The 20,677-nt window shown below is 34.5% G+C and overlaps 3 protein-coding genes across 11 annotated transcripts; all 3 read left to right on the top strand.

Moving 5' to 3' along the window:
- The first annotated feature begins 9,419 nt into the window (after positions 1-9,419).
- On the top strand, positions 9,420-11,607 carry LOC137728711 (probable pyruvate, phosphate dikinase regulatory protein, chloroplastic). The gene is made up of 3 exons (XM_068467453.1): positions 9,420-9,896; positions 10,495-11,134; positions 11,288-11,607. The coding sequence occupies exons 1-3, from the start codon at positions 9,420-9,422 to the stop codon at positions 11,389-11,391; spliced, it is 1,221 nt and encodes a 406-aa protein (XP_068323554.1). The 3' UTR covers positions 11,392-11,607.
- A 621-nt stretch (positions 11,608-12,228) lies between these two features.
- Positions 12,229-20,296, top strand: LOC137728712 (uncharacterized). 9 transcript variants are annotated; one of them, XM_068467459.1, is made up of 14 exons: positions 12,229-12,529; positions 12,618-12,735; positions 12,837-12,963; positions 13,076-13,135; positions 13,278-13,454; positions 13,605-13,708; positions 13,793-14,051; positions 14,677-14,732; positions 15,348-15,395; positions 16,899-16,944; positions 18,100-18,128; positions 18,659-18,768; positions 18,882-19,017; positions 19,223-20,296. In XM_068467459.1, exons 7-13 carry the CDS (start codon positions 13,880-13,882, stop codon positions 18,970-18,972), a joined length of 552 nt encoding a protein of 183 aa, XP_068323560.1. In that variant the 5' UTR covers positions 12,229-12,529; positions 12,618-12,735; positions 12,837-12,963; positions 13,076-13,135; positions 13,278-13,454; positions 13,605-13,708; positions 13,793-13,879; the 3' UTR covers positions 18,973-19,017; positions 19,223-20,296. The 9 variants fall into 9 exon arrangements, 7 of the variants coding, with proteins under 7 accessions (XP_068323560.1, XP_068323558.1, XP_068323556.1 ...); XM_068467457.1 differs by having other exon boundaries at positions 12,232-12,529; positions 12,896-12,963; positions 13,275-13,454; XM_068467455.1 differs by having other exon boundaries at positions 12,232-12,529; positions 12,846-12,963; positions 13,275-13,454.
- LOC137728602 (peter Pan-like protein) lies at positions 13,118-13,811 on the top strand. The gene is made up of 4 exons (XM_068467337.1): positions 13,118-13,135; positions 13,275-13,454; positions 13,605-13,708; positions 13,793-13,811. Exons 1-4 carry the CDS (start codon positions 13,118-13,120, stop codon positions 13,809-13,811), a joined length of 321 nt encoding a protein of 106 aa, XP_068323438.1.
- Positions 20,297-20,677: the final 381 nt, after the last annotated feature.

Here is a 20,677-nt window from a genome sequence, read left to right as displayed (position 1 = left end):
CTACGAGGATTGAGAGTCTATGCTTCAGAGAAGAACACGCGGCTCATACACGCATCAGATAAATATTCTAGCTAAGACCAGCGTCGGCACTTTTTCCTCCTTAAATTTTCAAATCTTAACGTACCATGCTTGCATGTCACACCAACTGATAGTACTAATTGTTGAGATGATCTCTTTACCCATTCGACCAAAAAATACCCATTGTACAAATCCACACTAGTTAACAATGTCAACAAAGTTGTATAGCTGGTTAGAGCACCTATTTAGTAAGCAGAATGTTATTGATTTCAACTCTCAACGAAAAAAAAATATTTTTTTTTCAACAGTAGTTAACTATATCATTTTTTTTAATAAATTAGAATCTGGATTTTGTGATTCACGTCAAGGTATAATGTTTTCAGTTTTATTTACAGGACACCGGTTTCAGTCTTTAAGGACTATTAATTAGCAGTTATGAAAAGATTAAATTTTGGACATACATGCGCATATAGGTGGAAATTATAATCATGTCGCCGTCGGATTTAAAGGGGAATTTAGAACACAATAAAGTCAAGTCACTTAGTATTATGGTGTATTAATATTCTTTTTATTTGTAAGTGAACGATCTTTCTCCGAATCTCGTAAATTACGAGTTTGGAACCAATTTATTTTCCCAACTCTTAGTGTAAATATATGGTTTAACAAATGGCGCCATTGCATATTTAATTTATATATTCATGTGTTCTTGGATTAATGATTCCACAATATAATTAAAAAGGATATATATTTTTAATTAAACATCGTAAGACAAACAAATAAATTAACAATGAACTAAACCCATTAATTTACAACTGAAATAAGTTAATTCAACCCAAACGGAGAAATGGCAGGAGATTATTAAAATAGTCAATGCATGCATATAGAATATGTCACTAAAATAATTTTCATACAGGAGGCCAAATATCAAATCATCGAAAGCTGCTTACGTCTTTTAGAAAATCAAGGACCCTTGAGCTTCGAATTGCTTTTTATCACACCAAATCATCTATAAGTTGTCTCGCGTTTTTGGCCTTTATCTATGGAGAGACTTTTCAGTGTGATCGGTACACGGGGTGGTACATCATGTGTTACTATACAATGATGGGATATGTGTGCTAAAAAGTTAATAACTTAGAAAATAAAATTTCTCATCACTCCTATTAAAACACGTGGTGTACAGGTCCGACCCTAAGGATAGCCTAAGTAGGCGCCCGCCTAGGACCTCCACTTTAGAAGGGCCCCCCCCCAAAAAAATTTATATCCTGTAATTAACATATAAATACAAAAAAAAAAAAGTAAGAAATATCATAATTCATTTGTTAGTGCAATGGAAATGTTGGCTTCATTTTTCTTTGGGGTGTTGAGTTCGAAACACGAAGTTCCCTTTCAGTCACTAGATTTTTCTTGTTTTTCAAATTTACTGCCAATCCATCTGTCCAACTGCATATAAAGTTATAAAACTCAAGTCTCTTTGAAATCTTTTTTCTTTCAACTTCTCATTCTCTTCATTTATATCGAATGTTTAAACCAACTATCATATGGTCTTAAATATTGTACTTTAAGGTAATCAAAACGTTGAATTTTATATTTTTCTTTTCAATAACTTTTTATTCAATGGATTATTTAAATATTCAATTCATTAGTGTGATGTTGATTTTAGAAGAAAAAAAAACACAAGAGAAACAATTAGCATTGAATTTATTATACTCGTCAATCAAGTTTTATTGTTATTTACTCTCTTTATCATCAAGTTTTATTGTTCTTCACTCTCAATCTTAAACTTTTGACTGCAAACATTTAGTACATTTGTGTCTAAAAACGTGAATCATGTAATGTTTAAATAATGTTAGTATATTTATCTTCTTTTGATATTAATTTTTAATGATATTTGATGTGAAAATATAACTTTTTATGTATTTAGCGAATTCTTTTTTATACAAATCAATATACAAAGAACCGGAGATTAGAGAATTTTAGGGCCCCACTTCGAAGGCTCGTCTAGGGCCGCCAAATTCTCAGGACCGGCCCTGGTGGTGTACCACTTGTGTTCCCGACACAACTAAAAATTTCTCCAATCTATAATTCATAATTTCAACGCAACTAGAAATTACAAAACCTTTCCCAATTCTGACTTTAGCGCATCGAATTGATTGGTTTCCTCCAATTGGTATGCAAAACTCTCAAAAAGAAAGAAGTGAAGTTTGAATGTCTACCCTCGTATATACAAAAAGAGCGAGATGGAAAAGCTTAGAATAATGGTGAAGTGGTAGCCATGGTCTCTTCACTTATATATAAAGTATGAGGTGGTTCTATTCCTAGTCAAATAGAAAATGAAACTTACCACAAAGCTTGAGGTGATACTTTTAACCATTTCAAATGAAAACTTTATACCGTCATTCAATCAACAACTCAACATGATTTACCCGTTTGCAGTTAATTTTATGTAATCAAATTATTTAAAAAGAACAGATATGACGTTGATTCAACCTGTCTATGAAATGGTCGTTAGAGTATCACTATTACAAATTTGATTTGGATTATTCATGACATTATTGTATTAGGTATATTTATACACTATGTTATAGCATAAGCACATGGTAGATTTTGGAGTATTGTAAAAGATATTTTCCATTTATAGTGTTACCTGGTGTGACAGAAAAAGAAATGCCATTTATAGTGAAGAAAAATGTATATGAAAGGGACAATGACTGGTGAGACTTGGACGCATGACAACCAATAATGAACTTAAAAAGCAAAGTTGAATAATGACGAGAGATTCGGTTGAATATAAGAGATTTTTTAGTGTGATCGTCATACGAGGTGGTACATCACGTATCTCTATATAAATAGTGGGTTATGTGTGTTAAAGGTTAATAACTTAAAACTTAAAATTTTTCACCACTTGCATAAAAACATATTATGTACTATCCGTGTTCCTGTCACAACTAAAAGTTTCTAGTTGAATATGCACCAGTTGAAATAAATCTCTCTCTCTCTCTCTCTCTCAACACACACGGAGATACTCTGATAAAATGGGGATCAACAAGGCAGCCTTGAAGGACTATTAGTAGTTATGAAAAGATTAAATTTTGGACACACGTGTATATAGGTGTAAATTATAATCATATCGTCGGATTCAAAAGAAAATTTAGAACACAATAAAGTCAAGTCACTTAGTATTGTATTACGGTGTATTAATATTCTTTTTACTTATAAGTGAACGATCTTAGTTCGAATCTCATAAATTACAAGTTCAAAACCAATTTATTTCCCCAACTCTTAGTGTAAATATATGATTTATATATAAAAAAAGGAATTTAACTGTTTTTCAAGGACAAAGAGTACTAACCTAATTTCGTTAGAAAACAAAAAAATAGTTTAAATTCATTCTTTTATAGAACAATAATAGATTAGAATTACCACAAAAACAGATGCTAATATGTTTTTAACAAATGGCGCCATTGCATATTTAATTTATATATTCATGTGTTCTTGGATTAATGATTCCACAATATAATTAAAAAGGACATATATTTTTAATTAAACATCATAAGACAAACAAATAAATTAACAATTAACTTAACCCATTAATTTACAACTGAAATAAGTTAATTCAACCCAAACAGAGAAATGGCAGGAGATTATTAAAATAGTCAATGCATGCATGTAGAATATATCAATAAAATAATTTTCATACAGGAGGCCAAAGGAAAGAACTTGGCTACTGAAGAATTCAGCAACTAGTTTTGCTTACACCCAATTACGGGTGAACACGTGTCTAAGTTTTTAATCAAAATTTAGATACGTGTCTAGCCGTGATTGGATGTAAACAGGACCGGCTACTGAATTTTCAGCAACCAAGTAGTGTTCGAGGCCAAATATCAAATCAACGAAAGCTGCTTACGTCTTTTAGAAAATAAAGGACCCTGGAGCTTCCAATTGCTTTTTATCACACCAAGTCATCTATAAGTTGTCTCGCATTTTTGGCCTCTATCTATAATTCAAAGCAACTAGAATTACAAAACCTTCCCAAATTCTGACTTCAGCGCATCGAATTCATTGGTTTCCACCAATTGGTATGCAAAACTCTCAAAAAAAGAAAGAAATCAGGTTTGAATGTCTACCCTCATATATACAAAGAGAGAGATGGAAAAGCTTAGAATAATGGTGAAGTGGTAGCCATGGTCTCTTCACTTGTATATATAAGTATGAGCTGGTTCTATTCCTAGTCTAATAGAAAATGAAACTTACCACAAAGCTTGAGGCGATACTTTAACCATTTTAAATGAAAATTTTATATCGTTATTCAATCAACACTCGACATGACTTACGCGATTGCAGTTAACTTTATGTAATCAAATTATTTAAAAAGAACAGATATGACATTGATTCAACCTGTCTATGAAATGGTCGTCAAAGTTTCACTATTATAAATTCGACTTGGATTTTTCATGACTTCAATGTATTAGGTATATTTATACAACATGTTATAGTACAAGCACATGGTAAATTTTGGAGTATTGTGAAAGATATTTTCCATTTATAGTGTTACCTGGTGTGACAGAAAAAGAAATGCCAGGGACAATGACTGGTAGATTTGGACGCATGACAACCAATAATAAACTTAAAAAGCAAAGTTGAATAATGATGAGAGGCTCGGTTGAATATGCACCAGTTGAAAGAAATCTCTCTCTCTCTCTCTCTCTCTCTTTTTCAACACACACAATACACAGGGAGATAAAATCCTGTAATAAAATGGGGATCAACAAGGCACATGATTAGAATTCGACGGACCTAACCAAATTTAACTGTAACATCTGCAATGCATGTCGGCAAATACGTGGAGGAACCTCGAGTCACAAGCCCGTTTTACATACTTCCGTTGGCATTTTCTATTTGGTCATGCATGTGATGTGCTTTATTTGATATGGATCGAAAAGGACATGATCAGATTAATTAGCTCAATCATTAATAATAAAAGCAAGTCTCTAACGTCCTTCCATTTGGTATCTATAGAGATTATAGATTATGTATCGATGGTGACATTTAAATTCCTGTCATATTTCCACAAATATATATTATGGCTAAGAGCTAGGGCACGTTCCTGTGTTACTTGTGAGGGAAAACCAAACATTTGAGGCAGAAAAATCTTGCTCTGCTTTCGATATATATCAGATTTGTTTGCTTTTCCCTGGGAGTGTACATTTATTTGCAGATATACGCATGCATGCAATCTCTAAGCAAGTTAATTAGTTCAACTGTAAAATACCAAAATTAAATTAACTGAAAATAAAATTTGAATAGACTTCCTTGATTATATATCATTCGTGAATAATGTTGAGTATCAATTATAAATATTAATTGGCAGTATAGAGAGTAGCACAATTACTTATAAGATCATGTAAGGTTCCTTCTCTAATCAATGTGAGACTCATTTTAAACACGACCCCTCATGTGTGATGAATTTTCAAGCTTAACATGTGAACAACACAATTCAAGTGGCGTGGAGCATGTGTGGTGGCCGTTCGACTTCACTATGAAGAAGGTTGAGGTTCCATCATAAAACCAATTGGCAATATGAGGAATATCTCATCTACTTATAATCACATGCAAGACCCATTTTCTCATCAACGTGAGATTCATTCTTAACAATTCGTAGATACCATTCACAAAAACATGGGACCCTATATACTTGAGCTCTATTGTCTAACTCAATTTACTCTATATCTGAAGGAAATTAAAATGCATGCATAGACATGTAGACAAACACTTCATACCTCTATAAACAAGTATCTTCTGTAAACCATGGTCCAAGAATTAAATATTGAAAGTTGAAATTGCCAACCGCAAAATTAATACAGGAAGCATGTGATGGACCTCCACAACAAACACCTTTGGTTATAGTTAATGGTCGAAGGTTGGGTTGTCGAATGGAAGTCTTTTGATTTTCAGTCTAAAAGAGGCCGACATAGATGTATGAAGAATGAAACTGTAGCAGGAGGAGTGTTTCAAAAACACATATTATTGAATATGGATGTGATATCCACACACCTCTTTTTATTTCTCCCATATATTTTTAGTTCTCAGCTGTCGGATCGGATGAATTGAAAAAGATGAACATACATAAATTAACAAAGAATGTGTGAGAAGTAACGAATGATGTGTAGATAGCACACTCCTAATGAATATCTTCGTCATGAGACATATGTATCTAATGAGTGGAAGGTTTGATGATTAAAATAACAAGGACTGAAGGTCGGTAAGCCGATGATTAAATGATTTCTTTTATCAACATTGTTGGATATTTCGATGTCATCTTTTGCGATCTCTTTTAATTTTTTAATGCTCATGTTTAAAGAAATTTATAAATCTGATTCAACCCATATCTACAAAATCTAGATCGCCAAAACAAAATCCAATTCTTGAGTTCGGTTTAGCGAGTAATATGAAGCACAAAAACTCAACCCCGAATATAAACTCAAAATAAATTCGAATAATTTTGAGTTACATTCTAGAGCTGAGGACAATGTTTGTCTCAATCAACTCTGTTTACAGAAGGTCCTAAATTTAAAAATTTCAATTTAACTATTGAATTGTGCAAATTTACGAGTGAAAATTGAGAACAATGCAGGAGATTTTCTTGCAAAACAGCTTGTACCAATTCACATGCCCAATTCAAGTTCATCTTGGACATCTCGAGTTCATAAAATACTTGATGGCCTAGGGTTGGAATGAGTTATGCTTGAATAAATAAAACAAAATTTTGAGGTGCGACTAGGGTTGGTTGGCATTGCAACCTGCCCAACGTACCTAATTCCCACCTTGGATGCACCTCTACTTCTATGAGCACGTAACTTGTTGAGAATGAATCTCGCTTTAATATGATAAGAAATTTTATATGAGCTTATAAATAAATTGAATTACTATTCATATTATTAATTTATTTTATAGTGAAACCCAACTTTAAACTTTCTTCATAAATAAAATATTATTACCTAACAAGTTTTAATGCATAAAATAAATAAACACATTTATTTTCTTAGTGTTTATTTGGTAAAATTTATTAATTTTTATTCTTAAAGTAGATATAAATTTACTTTGACATCATTTACTTCTTGTGTGTGAAGTATATTTTCTCAAATCCAAAATCAGTAGTCTAACATAGGACTTCGGATCCCTTCCTCTTAATCTATCAAATTAAGAAACTCATATCATTGAAATTTGATCTAATGACAACAAACAGGAGTCCACTTTAAAAATTATAATAACTTCAGTCATTGGATCAAATTTCAACTATACAGATTTCCTAATTTGGTCGATTAAGAGGAAGAGATCATAGAATATCTCTTTTCTCTAACATATATCAATGATTGCTTGGTAGACTTACAAAAAGTCATATGAAGTAATCATTTATGGGCAAGAGAAATGCTAAGAAAACTTTCTCAAAAGTAAGATTTTCCATCATCTCATTTTTTTTGACATAATTTTTATACTACCATTATTAAAAAAAATACATCTAAAATATAAAATAAAAATAATTCATAAAGAATCTCACTTTATCAAAGCGTCCTTATCATTTCTCTCAAGAAGGCAAATCCTTGTATATGATTAGATGACATGATTGATGTCATAGTTTCGTACTCTTAACCACCTAATGATATTTTCACTTATGATTAAATATAAAAATCAATAAACTGTACGACCATAAAAAAGAGAGGAAGATATAAAATGGATTGTGCATGTCATGTCATGTCATTTCAATTAGTGGAAGCTCTTTTATTAAGATTTGATACGTACAATCTTCATGTTTTTATTACGAGGCCCAATGTGCGCCGGTCTTTTCAATTTTACACTCGATGTTAACATGTTGTCACGTCACATACAGTATTATAATCTAATAATATTTTTTGAAAATTGTTTTTGAAATTTTAAAAATCTCATTCTACGTTCCAAATTTCTATATTTGGAAAGAAAAATACACTTGTGAGGAGTGTAAAATAAAATTTTTGAAGTGCGAATAATACTTCCCTATTTTTTATGCATTTATAAATGTTTAAGTTTAAATCTTGTTAGTAAAAAATTTAATATTTAAATATTTCTTTATATATAAATAAGATATTAAGTTTGAATCTCATTAGTTAATAACAAGTTTAATAACAATTTATTTCCTATAAAAAAAAATAACAATTTATTTCTCAATTCTCCTAATATAAATATATCGTGTAAAAAAGTATTGTCACGCGACACCTTCGGTTCTATATGAGATCCTAGGGCCTTTATATCATGTGGCTACCCCCCTACATTATTGGATTCTTGATACTCCCTTCTCTGCATATTGTGACTGGAGAGTGCTGAAACTTAACCGTCTTAGTTACCCCTTCGTTTCTCATCATCCCACTCTTTAAAAAGGCTTAAATTATCCGTGACATTCTGTTAAATTATCAGAAAGACGGATTGAATGTTTACTTCTAACAATATCGATATTACCCTCAACTTATTAATTATCACCTGCATAATTCGTCAGGTGTGAAATTTTATCACAAAAGATTTAGGTATTAGGTAGAGTGGAGTTATAATATTTAAACTTTTTTTTCTCTAAGATACGATCAATGTGAAATATTTCAACACATCATAAACAAACCGTAATTTCATACGTTTTAACTTTTGTACATGCAATTGTGTTGTCCTCTCTCTGTCGGATTAATGTATCCACAAGAATACTTGAAGTTCTTAAGATAATAAAAGAAAAACAAAATAAAAAAAGATTCCAAATTTCTAATTAAGAAGTTAAGTTGAAAGTAAACGACTTGTTAGGATGTGATAATCCATCTTCTTTCTGGGTCCTCTTTTGTTTATATTTAACAACTACCAGGAGGTTCATTGAATGTGGGAGTTCTCGAATGCTATCCATGTTGACTAAATGCATTTTTGGTGTTATACGATAACTTTTTTATGTGCGAGTTACATTGTTACGCGGTATTAATCTTTATTTGTTATAAATCTAAGTATAATATTAACAAAGTTATACACACGGTTTGTAATAAAGTTATACGATAACATTATGTGACAATGTGATAGTCATATTAAAAAACGAGAGTGACACTTAGTTTCATTGTTGGTCACTCTCATTTGTTTATTTTTTCCATCAATTTGGTCACTATGTTTGATTTGTTAGCAATTTAAGGACAACTTTCAACTTGAGGGAAATATTCGGCTGTTTAAACTTTAGAGGCATTTGACTCATACATGGGTATATTTGTGTTTGAAAAGAAGAGGCCTGCTTAATAGGCTGCTGAGGCCCACTAGGCCCAAACCCAAACCCGACAACAAGAAAAAATCTCAGGCAAAAATAAAGATCCAAAAAATGGAAAAAGAGAACTAAATAATAATAAAATAAAATAATGAATGCTTCTTCCACCTTCAACTTCCCGAACCTCGCTCCCGCGCGCAGAACCAGTCATGCAAATCCCCAGCCAATCCTCAAACCTCTGATCGCCGCCTCCTCCTCCGTACCCGAACCCGATTCCGACCCACATGCGCGGAAAATCAAGGGCAGCCCTCAGCTGACACGATGGTCCCGGGCACGGGCCATACGCTCGGGTCGGAAATTGGACCGCGCGGGACAGAGGACCCAATTTCTGGAGCCGAACCCTCCGCTGCATCCCAGCGACGGCGTATCGCTAGATCCTCGTTATAGTACTTCATCGGGAAGTGACGGCAGTCACGATGACGCGGAGACTACAGCGGGGAAGTCGATATACATGGTTTCTGACGGAACTGGATGGACGGTGGAGCACTCTGTCAACGCCGCGTTGGGGCAGTTCGAGCATTGCTTGGTCGATCGGGGCTGCGCCGTTAATACCCATTTGTTTTCTGGGGTAAAGTTCGTTGCTTTATAATATTGGGAAATTGGCTAAAATGATCAAACATCAAAACCCAATTGCTGAATTGATCAAAATTAAATATCAATTGTGGAGTGATCAGATATGGACGGCATAGCGATTAGATAATCGATGATATTCTGAAACTGAATTGATCAAAATTAATATAATGTTTATAGCTTAAATGGAAAAAAAAAAACACCCACAAATTAATTAGTAAGGAGAAACTGAACAATAATGATTTTCTGCACGTAGTATTTATATATTAGATCACCACTAATGAAGGTAAACAGTTTTGACTATGAAAACTGCTGACTAGGACTTGAGGTGGCAAGCTTTCAATTAGTACTTGATCCAAATTTTCTCATAAATTTATAATCTTTGTAGCTCAAGTGAAAAAATAGCTCAAATTAGTACTTAATCTAATTTTTCTAATAAATTTATAATCTCTTCTATTATGATGTTTGTGGCTTAAGTGAAATGAAAGTAGACCAAATCAGTACTTAATATGAATTTTCTAATTTTGTAATCCTTGATACTGCCCTGTGTTGATTCTAATTTAGAATGCAAAATGGGGTATTGTGAAATCTTTCAGATTGATGATGTAGAGAGGTTGATGGAGATTGTAAAGCAAGCAGCAAAAGAAGGTGCTATGCTTGTGTACACTTTAGCTGACCCGTCAATGGCAGACTCTGCCCGGCAAGCATGCATGCACTGGGGCATACCAATGACAGATATGTTAGGTCCAATCACTGAGGCCATTGCTACCCATTTGGGCGTTTTGCCCTCCGGCCTCCCTCGTGGGGCACCAGGCCGGAGCTTTCCTCTCACCGATGAGTACTTTCGTAGGATTGAAGCCATTGAGTTTTCAATCAAACAAGATGATGGGGCATTGCCCCAGAACTTGCACAAGGCTGACATTGTTCTTGCCGGGGTCTCACGAACTGGGAAGACCCCATTATCAATATATCTTGCGCAAAAAGGTTACAAGGTTGCAAATGTGCCTATTGTGATCGGGGTTCAGCTGCCAAAGAGCCTTTTTGAGGTTGACCCGGAAAAGGTTTTTGGTCTGACTATCAATCCTCTAGTGTTGCAAACAATTAGAACGGCAAGAGCTAAGACTCTGGGGTTCAGTGAAGGAATGAAGAGTAACTATTCCGAGATGGTTCATGTCAGACAGGAGCTGGAGTTTGCTCGAAGGATTCTTGCACAGAATCCTGTCTGGCCAGTAATTGGTGAGAATACTGCACTTTCACATCTTTACACATATCGGTTTTCTTTTAGAGTGTTCTTCTTCGGTTTTCCTCTTATGCATCAATTTGGTAATGTGAAGATTGGTATGGTAATCGTTGCCTAAGTTAATCGTGCTCGTATTTTGTTGATTGCAGAAGTAACAGGAAAAGCAATAGAAGAAACTGCAGCTGTTGTATTGAGACTTTATCACGACCGGAAGCACAAGTGCTCTATGCCAAGAATATCTAAACGCTACTAGAAACGGAAATTTTGAACCAAGGAAGTAACATCCAAGCTGTCTGCAATTTGTTGTGCCAAAATATGAGGTAAAATTATGTTGAATGGCATGCCTCTTTTATATTATATACCCGTGATACATACATAAACAAACATATATAGTGCTACCTATACGTGAATATATTTGTTGTACGAAAACATGAGGTAAGAATATGCTGAATGGCATGCCTCTTTTATATTATATACCAGTGGTACATCATAAACATATATATAGTGTTACCAATACATGAATGTCGAGTATAGCCATGCAGTTTCTCTGCTGAAAAGATTTCTTTGGTTTGAATCAAGCTTGCACACACGTATGATACAAAATTACAAATGCTAGTTGTCATTTCGAAATGTACAAGCCCATCACCATTTGCATTACATCCTGATGAAATAGTAGGAAATAGAGACAGAATTATCCTCATGGTTTTCATCACCTTTATAACTTTACATGTACATTTACCAATACATCGCAAGTAACTTCAGGAGGCTCAACCCAGATGCCACACTTTTTGTTTACTCTTGGCGGGGTTGGGTTTCGTGTTGGGTGTTTTGGACAACCCTGATTACATAGAACGCAATATTTTGAGCGATTTTGAGTGTGCCATTATTAGTATATATATTTACTTCTTTCCAATGGAATGCCTTGTTGATTTGGTTTCTTCTTTATATTTCTTTGTAAATTGTCACCATATGTTAGGTTCTTCATCTTAAATTCTAAATTGACCTCTGTAATTTATGATTCACTGGAATTAGGGAGCACTAAAAGCTTTAACTGCTACCAATCGTAGATGACCTAGTTACTTTAGTCTAAAGAAGCTGGCAAAATTGCACTGTAGAAATGAACAGTGTTTTGGGCCGAATTTCACTTTATTTACAAGGTTGCCACTGACTCTCTCTGCTGTTGATCATGATACCTGCGTGTTGATGATCGTGGAAAGGCAGGGTGCGATCGTCACTTTACCATTCTCTTCCTCCCCTTTCTCTCTCCCTCAGATCCCATCTGCTCACCTAAAATCCCCAGATCGAACATCCTCCATCTCAAATAAAAAAACTTTCCCCCTTCAAAACCCATAGAATCAGCACTCATGGAATAATCATGGATTTTTGTTGAGGTAATTTGATTGTTTCCTCATCTGTAATTGGTTTCTGTTAGTTTATTGTTCTTGAATTTTAATTTTTCTGTTTTCCAACTTGGAACAGTCGACCTTCTGGTGATAAAATCGTGATTTGACCATCGTATTCTCTCTCACGGCTCACAACGATGAAATCGCACAGGACTTCGTTGATTTCTGTCAACTCCGACCACGACCAGTGTCATGTAAGCTATCAATTACCCCCTCTCGATCTTCTTTTTCTTCTTTCGCTTCTCCCTGCGCATTCCAGTTTGACTGTATGTGTTCTGGATGCTGATTTCCTTAGTATGATTAGACGATTCGGATGCGCCTAATAAACAAACCTAATTTGCCTCGCGCGTTCAGTCATCTCCTTCCTTCGTCTAAAACCTCACACAGAGACAGAGATCCCCCAAAACCCTAAACGCCCAAAGGTAATTTTGTTTAATTTTTCAATTAGTTTTAATTATCTGACGAATACCTAGCATAAATTCACTCTCTCTCTACTCTAAATGCGTTTAATTTTTTTGTTTTAATTTTTTGCAGTATTAATCACAAAGTTACGGACCTGAAATTGCAAACGCTATCATGGCTGCCTTAAAAAATGTAAGCTTGAAATTTTTAGGTTCTGTTTGGTTGTTGGAAAACTGAATCAAAGAGGTTTTTTTGTTTGTTTGTTTGTTTTGTTTTGTTAATTATCTCGGAGACGTAGTTGATTGTTGTGTTTCTGAAAATTTGAAAACAGAAGAAGAACGTGTTTGTGAAGTCAGTTTCGACAAAGAAGCAGGCTAATATGGACCATATCACAGGGGATAAAATCCTAAGGAGGTTTGTGTTTTCCAGATGCAAGTTGCCTGGTCCTCTGAAGCAGCTTCAAGCTGATTTGAGGAAACTGGTGCTTCCCTACACTGCCTTTAAGCTTAAGGTATGCAAATATTCGTTCCGGTCTTAATATATTTTGCAATGCTTTATGATATTTGATTTGTTTATATTTTAATTGATTTGAAGAGCTGATGAAAATGAGAAGTAAGAATCTGAAGTAAAGAGTTGAGCTTTTTCCGCAATGTTTTTGCAGGAGAAGAGGCGGAACAATCTTAGAGACTTTTTTAATGTGGCTGGGCCTATGGGGGTTACACATTTCCTCATGTTGTCGAAAACTCCAACTGCGCCATACCTTAGGTTTGTGAGGACACCTCAAGGCTCAACGCTATTTTCATAAGATATGCAGTGGGTTCCATTTCTAATGTCTTTGTGGGTTTTCAGGGGTGCAGATCCTGATTGACAAGGAAGAACAGAAACGGATATAACAACAGTGAGACCGAATGGGAGATCCAATGAAAAAAAATAGCAATGGATAAACCGAGGCCGGTAGATTTCAACTGCCTCACAACCGCCGCCAAAGAGGTCAGATTGTCCAGAGCGTTGCCTTTTCCTCCGCCAACACCGTTGTATCAGATGTTAAGTTGCACCTCCAGGAGGACCACAGCAATGGCTCCAATCCCATCCTCCACTGTTGCTTCTGGTGAGTGTATTTTAAGCGCTTTTGCCAAAAATCTGCTTATTTACTTGGTTTTTGTGGGTTTTATTAAAATTGTATGGTTGTTGTTGTAGCGTAAAAAAGTTTGCATCTTTGCATTGATATTTGGAGCAACAGACGGTATTTGGATTTGGGGTTGCATAGAAATTGAGTAATTGAAATTTATTAGATATCCAATGGAAAATTTCCAGTTATTATATATCCAGTTTGATATTTGGCGGGTAAATTTCCATTCTTTGGATTAGGGTGCACAACAGTTGATAAGAGGATAAGTCAGAAATGGAGTGATGAAATGTATTAACTTTTATGACTAATTTCCAAAGAAATTGCAATCTGCCAATGTAAAACGGTCAGTTATTTAATATCCGGTTTCATTTATAGTAGAAAAGGCAATGGATAAGAGAGATGATGGTTAAATTTGTATTTGTTATGTTAACTATTTGAAGTCTAGAATCTAAAGTTAATATATTTGTTATGTTAAATGTCGTATGAAATATTTATTGTTGAAATCTTCTTGGTGCTTTGTTTTATAAAAGATTCAGGATGGGGATAATTTAGCTGTCATTGATTGGCATCGTTTTTTAAGTTTTGTCTGTGCTTTTGTTTGTAGGATCGACTTGGGAAAGAACAGAGGAGAGCACAAGCATTATCAATTTATTTGCTATAGTATTGTCCCTCTTCCTCTGGCCTCCTGAAGTGTTTCCATTCCAGTGTCACCATCTTTTGTTTCATTCATTTGTAGAATATATTCTTCTTTTTTCTATACCTTTATTACCTCCTTTTAACTTTGATTATCTGTACTTGATGAGTATTATTAGACCCATTCTCAAAATTTTGCATCCCCTGCTTCTTTCTTATGGTTCTTATACTCAAACATGTGCAAGTTTGTATTTTTCTGATGGATTGGACTATTGGGAACTTAGGTACTTTTACTTTTTATATATTTTTGTTGGGTTTTTTCTTTTTCAGAAAATGAGTATTTGATTAATCACTTGACTTTCGCTTTCAAAAGGATTGTTTGAAGTTTTGTGTCAATTTGGTTGTGATGGTAAGATTACTTTATGTAACATTGTGTTGTGGCATGTGAGTGTCGAACTTTTTTCTTAATTTAATTTCGGAAAGAAATGTGTTTTAACGGTTGTCCTATATGATGAAGTTAGCATCCTTATAAGTTGGGAACCTAAAACAGGAGTGGTGTACTCATAAATTCCTACTTTTCTCTGCCTCCTTCCCTCTACTTGCATCAGTTGTGACTTATTTTCTTTTTTGGTTTTATCTCAGGAGTTTGTCAGGGAGAAAGTTCGTGAACGAAAGAAATCTAATCGAGAGGTATTTTCTTTTTGGCACATATCATGAATTATGTTTGGGTGTTTAAACAATATTTGCCTAAAAGTATACTCTGTTTTTTAGTGGTATTTCAAATAAGGTAACTTCCCCAAACATTGATATTTTGGTTTTCTATTGGTATGTGTGCAACCAGCTTGATTCAGGTTACAAGGTTGAGGGTAGCGGATAGTCGTCATATTGCGGATAGTTAATCATGTTCAATAACCTTGGTTACAGGGCCATTCACTTAAATTTTGGTTTCAAGTTGTAGAAAGACGGCTTTTCATTCTTTCTCAAAATAAGCTTTCACAGCTTCAGTTTCACATCATTCGTCACTGGATTTGCTAATACAAGTTTTTATTGAGATAATCTTACTGGTGAATTGTTAAAAGGTAGGAAGAGAGAAGGCGGCTTGTGATTTTATTAACTAAAGTTCAGATTCATTTTCTATGGTATGGGGTGTCCGAGAGAAAGGGTTTCAGGGATTAGGTTTGGGTGGGATTTCAAGGATTAGGTTTGGGGTTTTGTATGTGCGATTTGTAGAGAGATGGGGGTGTTCGAGATAGGATTTAGGAGATTTGTTTTAGGAATTGCAGAGAGAGATAGGGAGTGTCCAAGAGAAGTGTGGGAGGATTTAGGCGGGATTTTAGGGATATGGTTTAGGGTTTGTTTTCTTCGATTTGCAGAGACAGAGAGCTGGGACAAGGGTGAGAGAGAGAGATGGGAGGATTTTATGCAAGGGTTAAAGGGAACGGGTAAGGGAGGTATGGGTATGGGTTTTTAGGGCCGGTTTCTAGGGAGGTGGTCTGCTGTCAGTGCCCTCACAGGGTGGGGTGTGATATGGGGGAGAGAGGAGAAGGGGTTGGTTGCCGAGAGAAGGTGACGGTGGGTGTACGATTAGGGGGACATAGAGAGTTGATTGGGTACAAGATTTGAGGGTAGGGTTGAGGGAATGAGTGTGTTGGCTGCAAAGAGATGGTGGGGTTGAGTTAGTATCTCCCTCTCTATCGCTTCTCTCTTCCTCCATATATGACATCTTTGTTTTGGGGTCAAAATATGTTCGCTTTTACATAGAAATTTGAGTGTTTTATTTATTTATTTGGGTTTTTTAAGCTGATACATATTATGTTTTGTGTTTCTGGGTTTTATCACGTTACTGATGCATAAACCCATCAGTTCCTCTGTAATTCGTTATGGTTTTCATTATTCTTTTTCGATTTGTTTTGTCAAAATTGAAATGGAATTTGTTGGCTTGATTTTGTATTAGGTTGCCAGAGGGTTCTGTTTTTAGGGTTCTCTCTGTCCCACACACTCTCCCTCTCCCTCTCTGTTTCTCTTCTTCAATCAGTCTGACGTAGTTTTGCAATTTAGGGTTCAGTGCATTTACTGGAATATACATACATATAAATGTCTAAATTTGTTCAATTTTTCTATACACAGGCTGGGTTAATTTGATTCTTGACCAATGATTGGATATTATATTACAACTGTGGGTTCTGTTTTTAGGGTTGGATGAAAAGAAACACCCATCAGAGCTTTCAACAACTCGAAGGTCAGTGATTTCTTCCTTCTCTCTAATTCTGTTTCTGCTATTTCAATTTGTAGAATTTAATTTAGGGTTTTAAGTTGGAAAATTTAATTAAACATTTTCAATTGGAGAGCTTGGTGTATACAACAATTAGGGTTGTTAATTTTGATTGATGGTCTACTAAATGTTTTATAACATGTAAACAGGGAGTACATACTTTGTATGCCATGGATAGGGAATGGATACGTAATTAGATCAATTGATGGGTGCCGCTGTTTTGGATATCTACATCCAGCAATACCTGGTATTCTGTGTTTTGTTGTTTTAGCTCTGTGTTTTGTTGTAGTGGATTGGAATTTCTACTAGAATCATTATTATTATTATTATATATTTAGGGGATGCGTAAATTGATTTTGGAGATTTTGTATGTGGTTTGGGTTCTTTGATTTTGTTTAGATAGACGGTGCTTGATTGTGGTTTAAGTTTTTTTAGTATATTCCCTGCACATTGCAAAATTCTGGTACTATTTCGGTGTTTTGGTGTTGAAAGCCTAGGGTTTAGGGTTTAGTGTTTAGCATTTAGGGGAATGCAAAGAAGGGATGTCTGCGTTTCTGAACTCTTATGCAAATCTAATTTGAAATCATGAAACACATTTCATATGTTTCTCAAATCTCAGCAACAGGTTTTAGAATCCTGAAATCTAAGTAAAGGTACATCATTCCTGTTTTCGTATTTTTTTTATTTCCTATCATCATGGCCACGATTAAACGTGAATATGCATGCCAACCTTGCATACTCAGTGATTAATTTCTGGATGAATTTTTCTTTAGACGAGGGTTTGCAGATATGAATAGTTGAGGGGCAGATGGTCACCATGTTGGATCCATTGATACTGATACAACGTGGGATTTAGTTGGTTATATTCAAATCAGAAATAAAATTGCTTTGTATATTCCGCATTTGATTGAAAATCTGTAATTTAAATAGAAATTCTTCTTCTTCGATATCACTGTGCACAACACATAATTTCAATTAGTTTTTATTTTATTTTATTTTATTTTTTATTTTTTGGCGGTAAGATTCCGTATAATTAACCTCTACAATTTTATTCACATGTTCATGATCACCACTTAATTAATTAGTGGTTGGGTGTTGACCACTGAATGTTTTTTTTTTCAGTTCGAAGCTTGAATCTCACCGAGCTTCAGGTATTTTGCTTTAATTTTTTACTTCTCTTTTGTCTTCTTTTCTGTTTGATTTCTTTCCTTCGTTTTATCCTAAATTCTGAGTTTTCATTTTGTTTAAAGTAGTTTTCTCCTGGTCTATTGACATTTTTAATTTTTTATAGTTATTTCCTGTTCTCCACTATCATTATTTTTTGGTGTGCTAATTAATCAATTTTATTTGTAACATTGTGCATTTCATATGATATTTCTGAAATATTTTGAGATTTTACTACAAGTGTAAATGGTAAATATGAAGTTGCTATTGTTACTTTTTGTATCTTTTGCACATTGTTTTTTTTTGTTTATTGTCATATATGTGAAGAAGAAAGATGATAAGAAATGTGTTGTTGGTTGGGAAATAGGAGGAAAAGAAGCAAATCAAAAAGGTTATATGGAGACTTGCTGATAATAATTTTGGAATGTTAGTAGACTCAAGATTGCAAGTTGGCAACCGATGGTGCTAAATGATTTGTTAGATTATTCAATAGTAATTTTTTATTTTTCCTTATCAGTTATTGTTTCAAAGGGTGAAAAAGAGTGGGGGACACAAGAAGAGGGGAGAAAGAGGACAAAAGAATGGTTTGTTCTACTTTCAATGCTTTGGGTTAAAAAAAGAAAAAAGGTTCACTTCACTCACTTTGATTGAACTTTTCATTTCTTAAGTTTCTCTTGCTATATATATAGTGTATATTTCTTATTTATGTGTTTTTGATTCTGAGATTGTCTCTTTTGCAGAGCATGTGGTGTGGAAACACACCAGCGAAGCCTCACTTTCGATGTCGAACTCAAGTGTGGCTCTAATCTAGCCCCCGAAATTCCAACCTAGCATGTAGCAATGCATTATGTTTTCCTGTGTGAGCTTCATACAAAGGTACGAAGAATAACTATGTTTAGTTTAATGGCTTTTTGGATGCTTAAAAATAAATTTTAGCCAAGTCCCCGCATGAGGTTGATGTTATAAATTTTTGGACTCCATTCTTAGAAAATTTTGGCATTTTCATCAAATGAGGTTCTTTCTGTTTTAGACTGTGGGTTAGAAGTATTAAGACACTGACGCTTGAGTGTTTGAAAATTAGGTGCAAGACATATGAGCTTCTAATCAAGAAAGACCTGCTTTTAAATCCCACTGTGTGTTCTAAGTGCTGGATGGGTTGTGCTTTTACCAACCCTAATAAAATTATATTTGAATCATGCTGTCTGATAATTCTTTTTCTTTTTTTCCTGTCTGTGGTTTTTAGTCTTTGTCATTTAATTGGTATAGCTTTGCTAGGATCTCTGTTCCGGCAGTGTGTGATTAGTGCTAATGGAATTTCAGCACTGTTTCTGAGCTATTGCTCGAATTGTTGTATCTAAGTATGCATTATACATTCAATTGAGCCAATGAAGCATGTGTGCCAACGAATTTTGAAGAGTTCGGCTTGGTTTTCTCTCTTTGGTCTTTAATATTTATGTGTGAGGCACCTGTTTGTTGACTAATTGAGTCCCTTCTCTTAAGTTTTTCAGTAGATATTGTGTAATTTGCTTTTATGAGCACTTCTTTAAGCTGTCAAGTTCCCAAAGTGTACAAGGAGATATCAAGTTTAACAAGTCACGAACTATGATCAATCCAAATACAGTGAAATTAGGGATTTTACACTTATAAACTTAGTTAGCTTTAGACCATAGGATAGCATTTTGCACATGTGAGTATCATTGACCTGCTCATTTTATTTTTCTGGATAAGAAACAAATTGTCATTGAAGGGAGAAGAAAGTGTACAAAAACAAAGTTTCTGTAAGCTTGCATTCATATGCCTAATATTTTAATTTCTTTTCTTGCCATTACCTGTTGAAATGGTTGCCTACACTGTAGGACACATATTATGTGTGAACTACGTGTTTCTTCTGTTTCTTAAGGAAACAGAATTTTTTTGGAAACTATATCTTTCTAATCAAAGACGTTCAGTTTCTTCTCATTCATTGTACAATGTGTTTATATGCCAGCTCACTTGAATGTATATAAAAGCAAAATTGTTCGTCTTATCGACCTCATTCACTCATGTATCATTCTGTTTGTTCATAATTGTGTTGAATTTATTCAACTTAAATATGTTTTATTCATCCGATTACGCCTGAAACAGTTGGTTCCCGCAGCAACGCGCGGGCGTAATTTCTAGTGATACCTAAAACAACCAGACTCTTTAAAGAGAACGGTGAAAATTTTCCTTTCTGCATAAGGGTAGTATAGGGTGGGTGAAAGAATTAAGACTTTTTATGTGAGATTGTATTTTAGGTTCGTGTGTGATGTAGGAATTGATTGCCAACTTTGCAAGGGAAGATTTTGTGGATTGTACAAACTGACCTAACCCACATCTGCTTAAATATTCAATCTTTAGTCCCCGAAAGCAAAACATATCGCAAACTATTTTTAGAGTCCAATTGTGACTCTGGATTTGGGGGATATCCTTCTTATCATTCTCTTGGCATGACTTGTATACATCTGAGAATGCATGGTGGCGGTATTCCCTACCCAAAATATTAGTGTGTGATTAG

This window comes from Pyrus communis, chromosome 3 (assembly GCF_963583255.1).
Source record: "Pyrus communis chromosome 3, drPyrComm1.1, whole genome shotgun sequence".
NCBI lineage: Eukaryota > Viridiplantae > Streptophyta > Magnoliopsida > Rosales > Rosaceae > Pyrus > Pyrus communis.
Note: the sequence above shows the minus strand (reverse complement) of the source record. Positions and strands in the feature narration are given on the sequence as shown.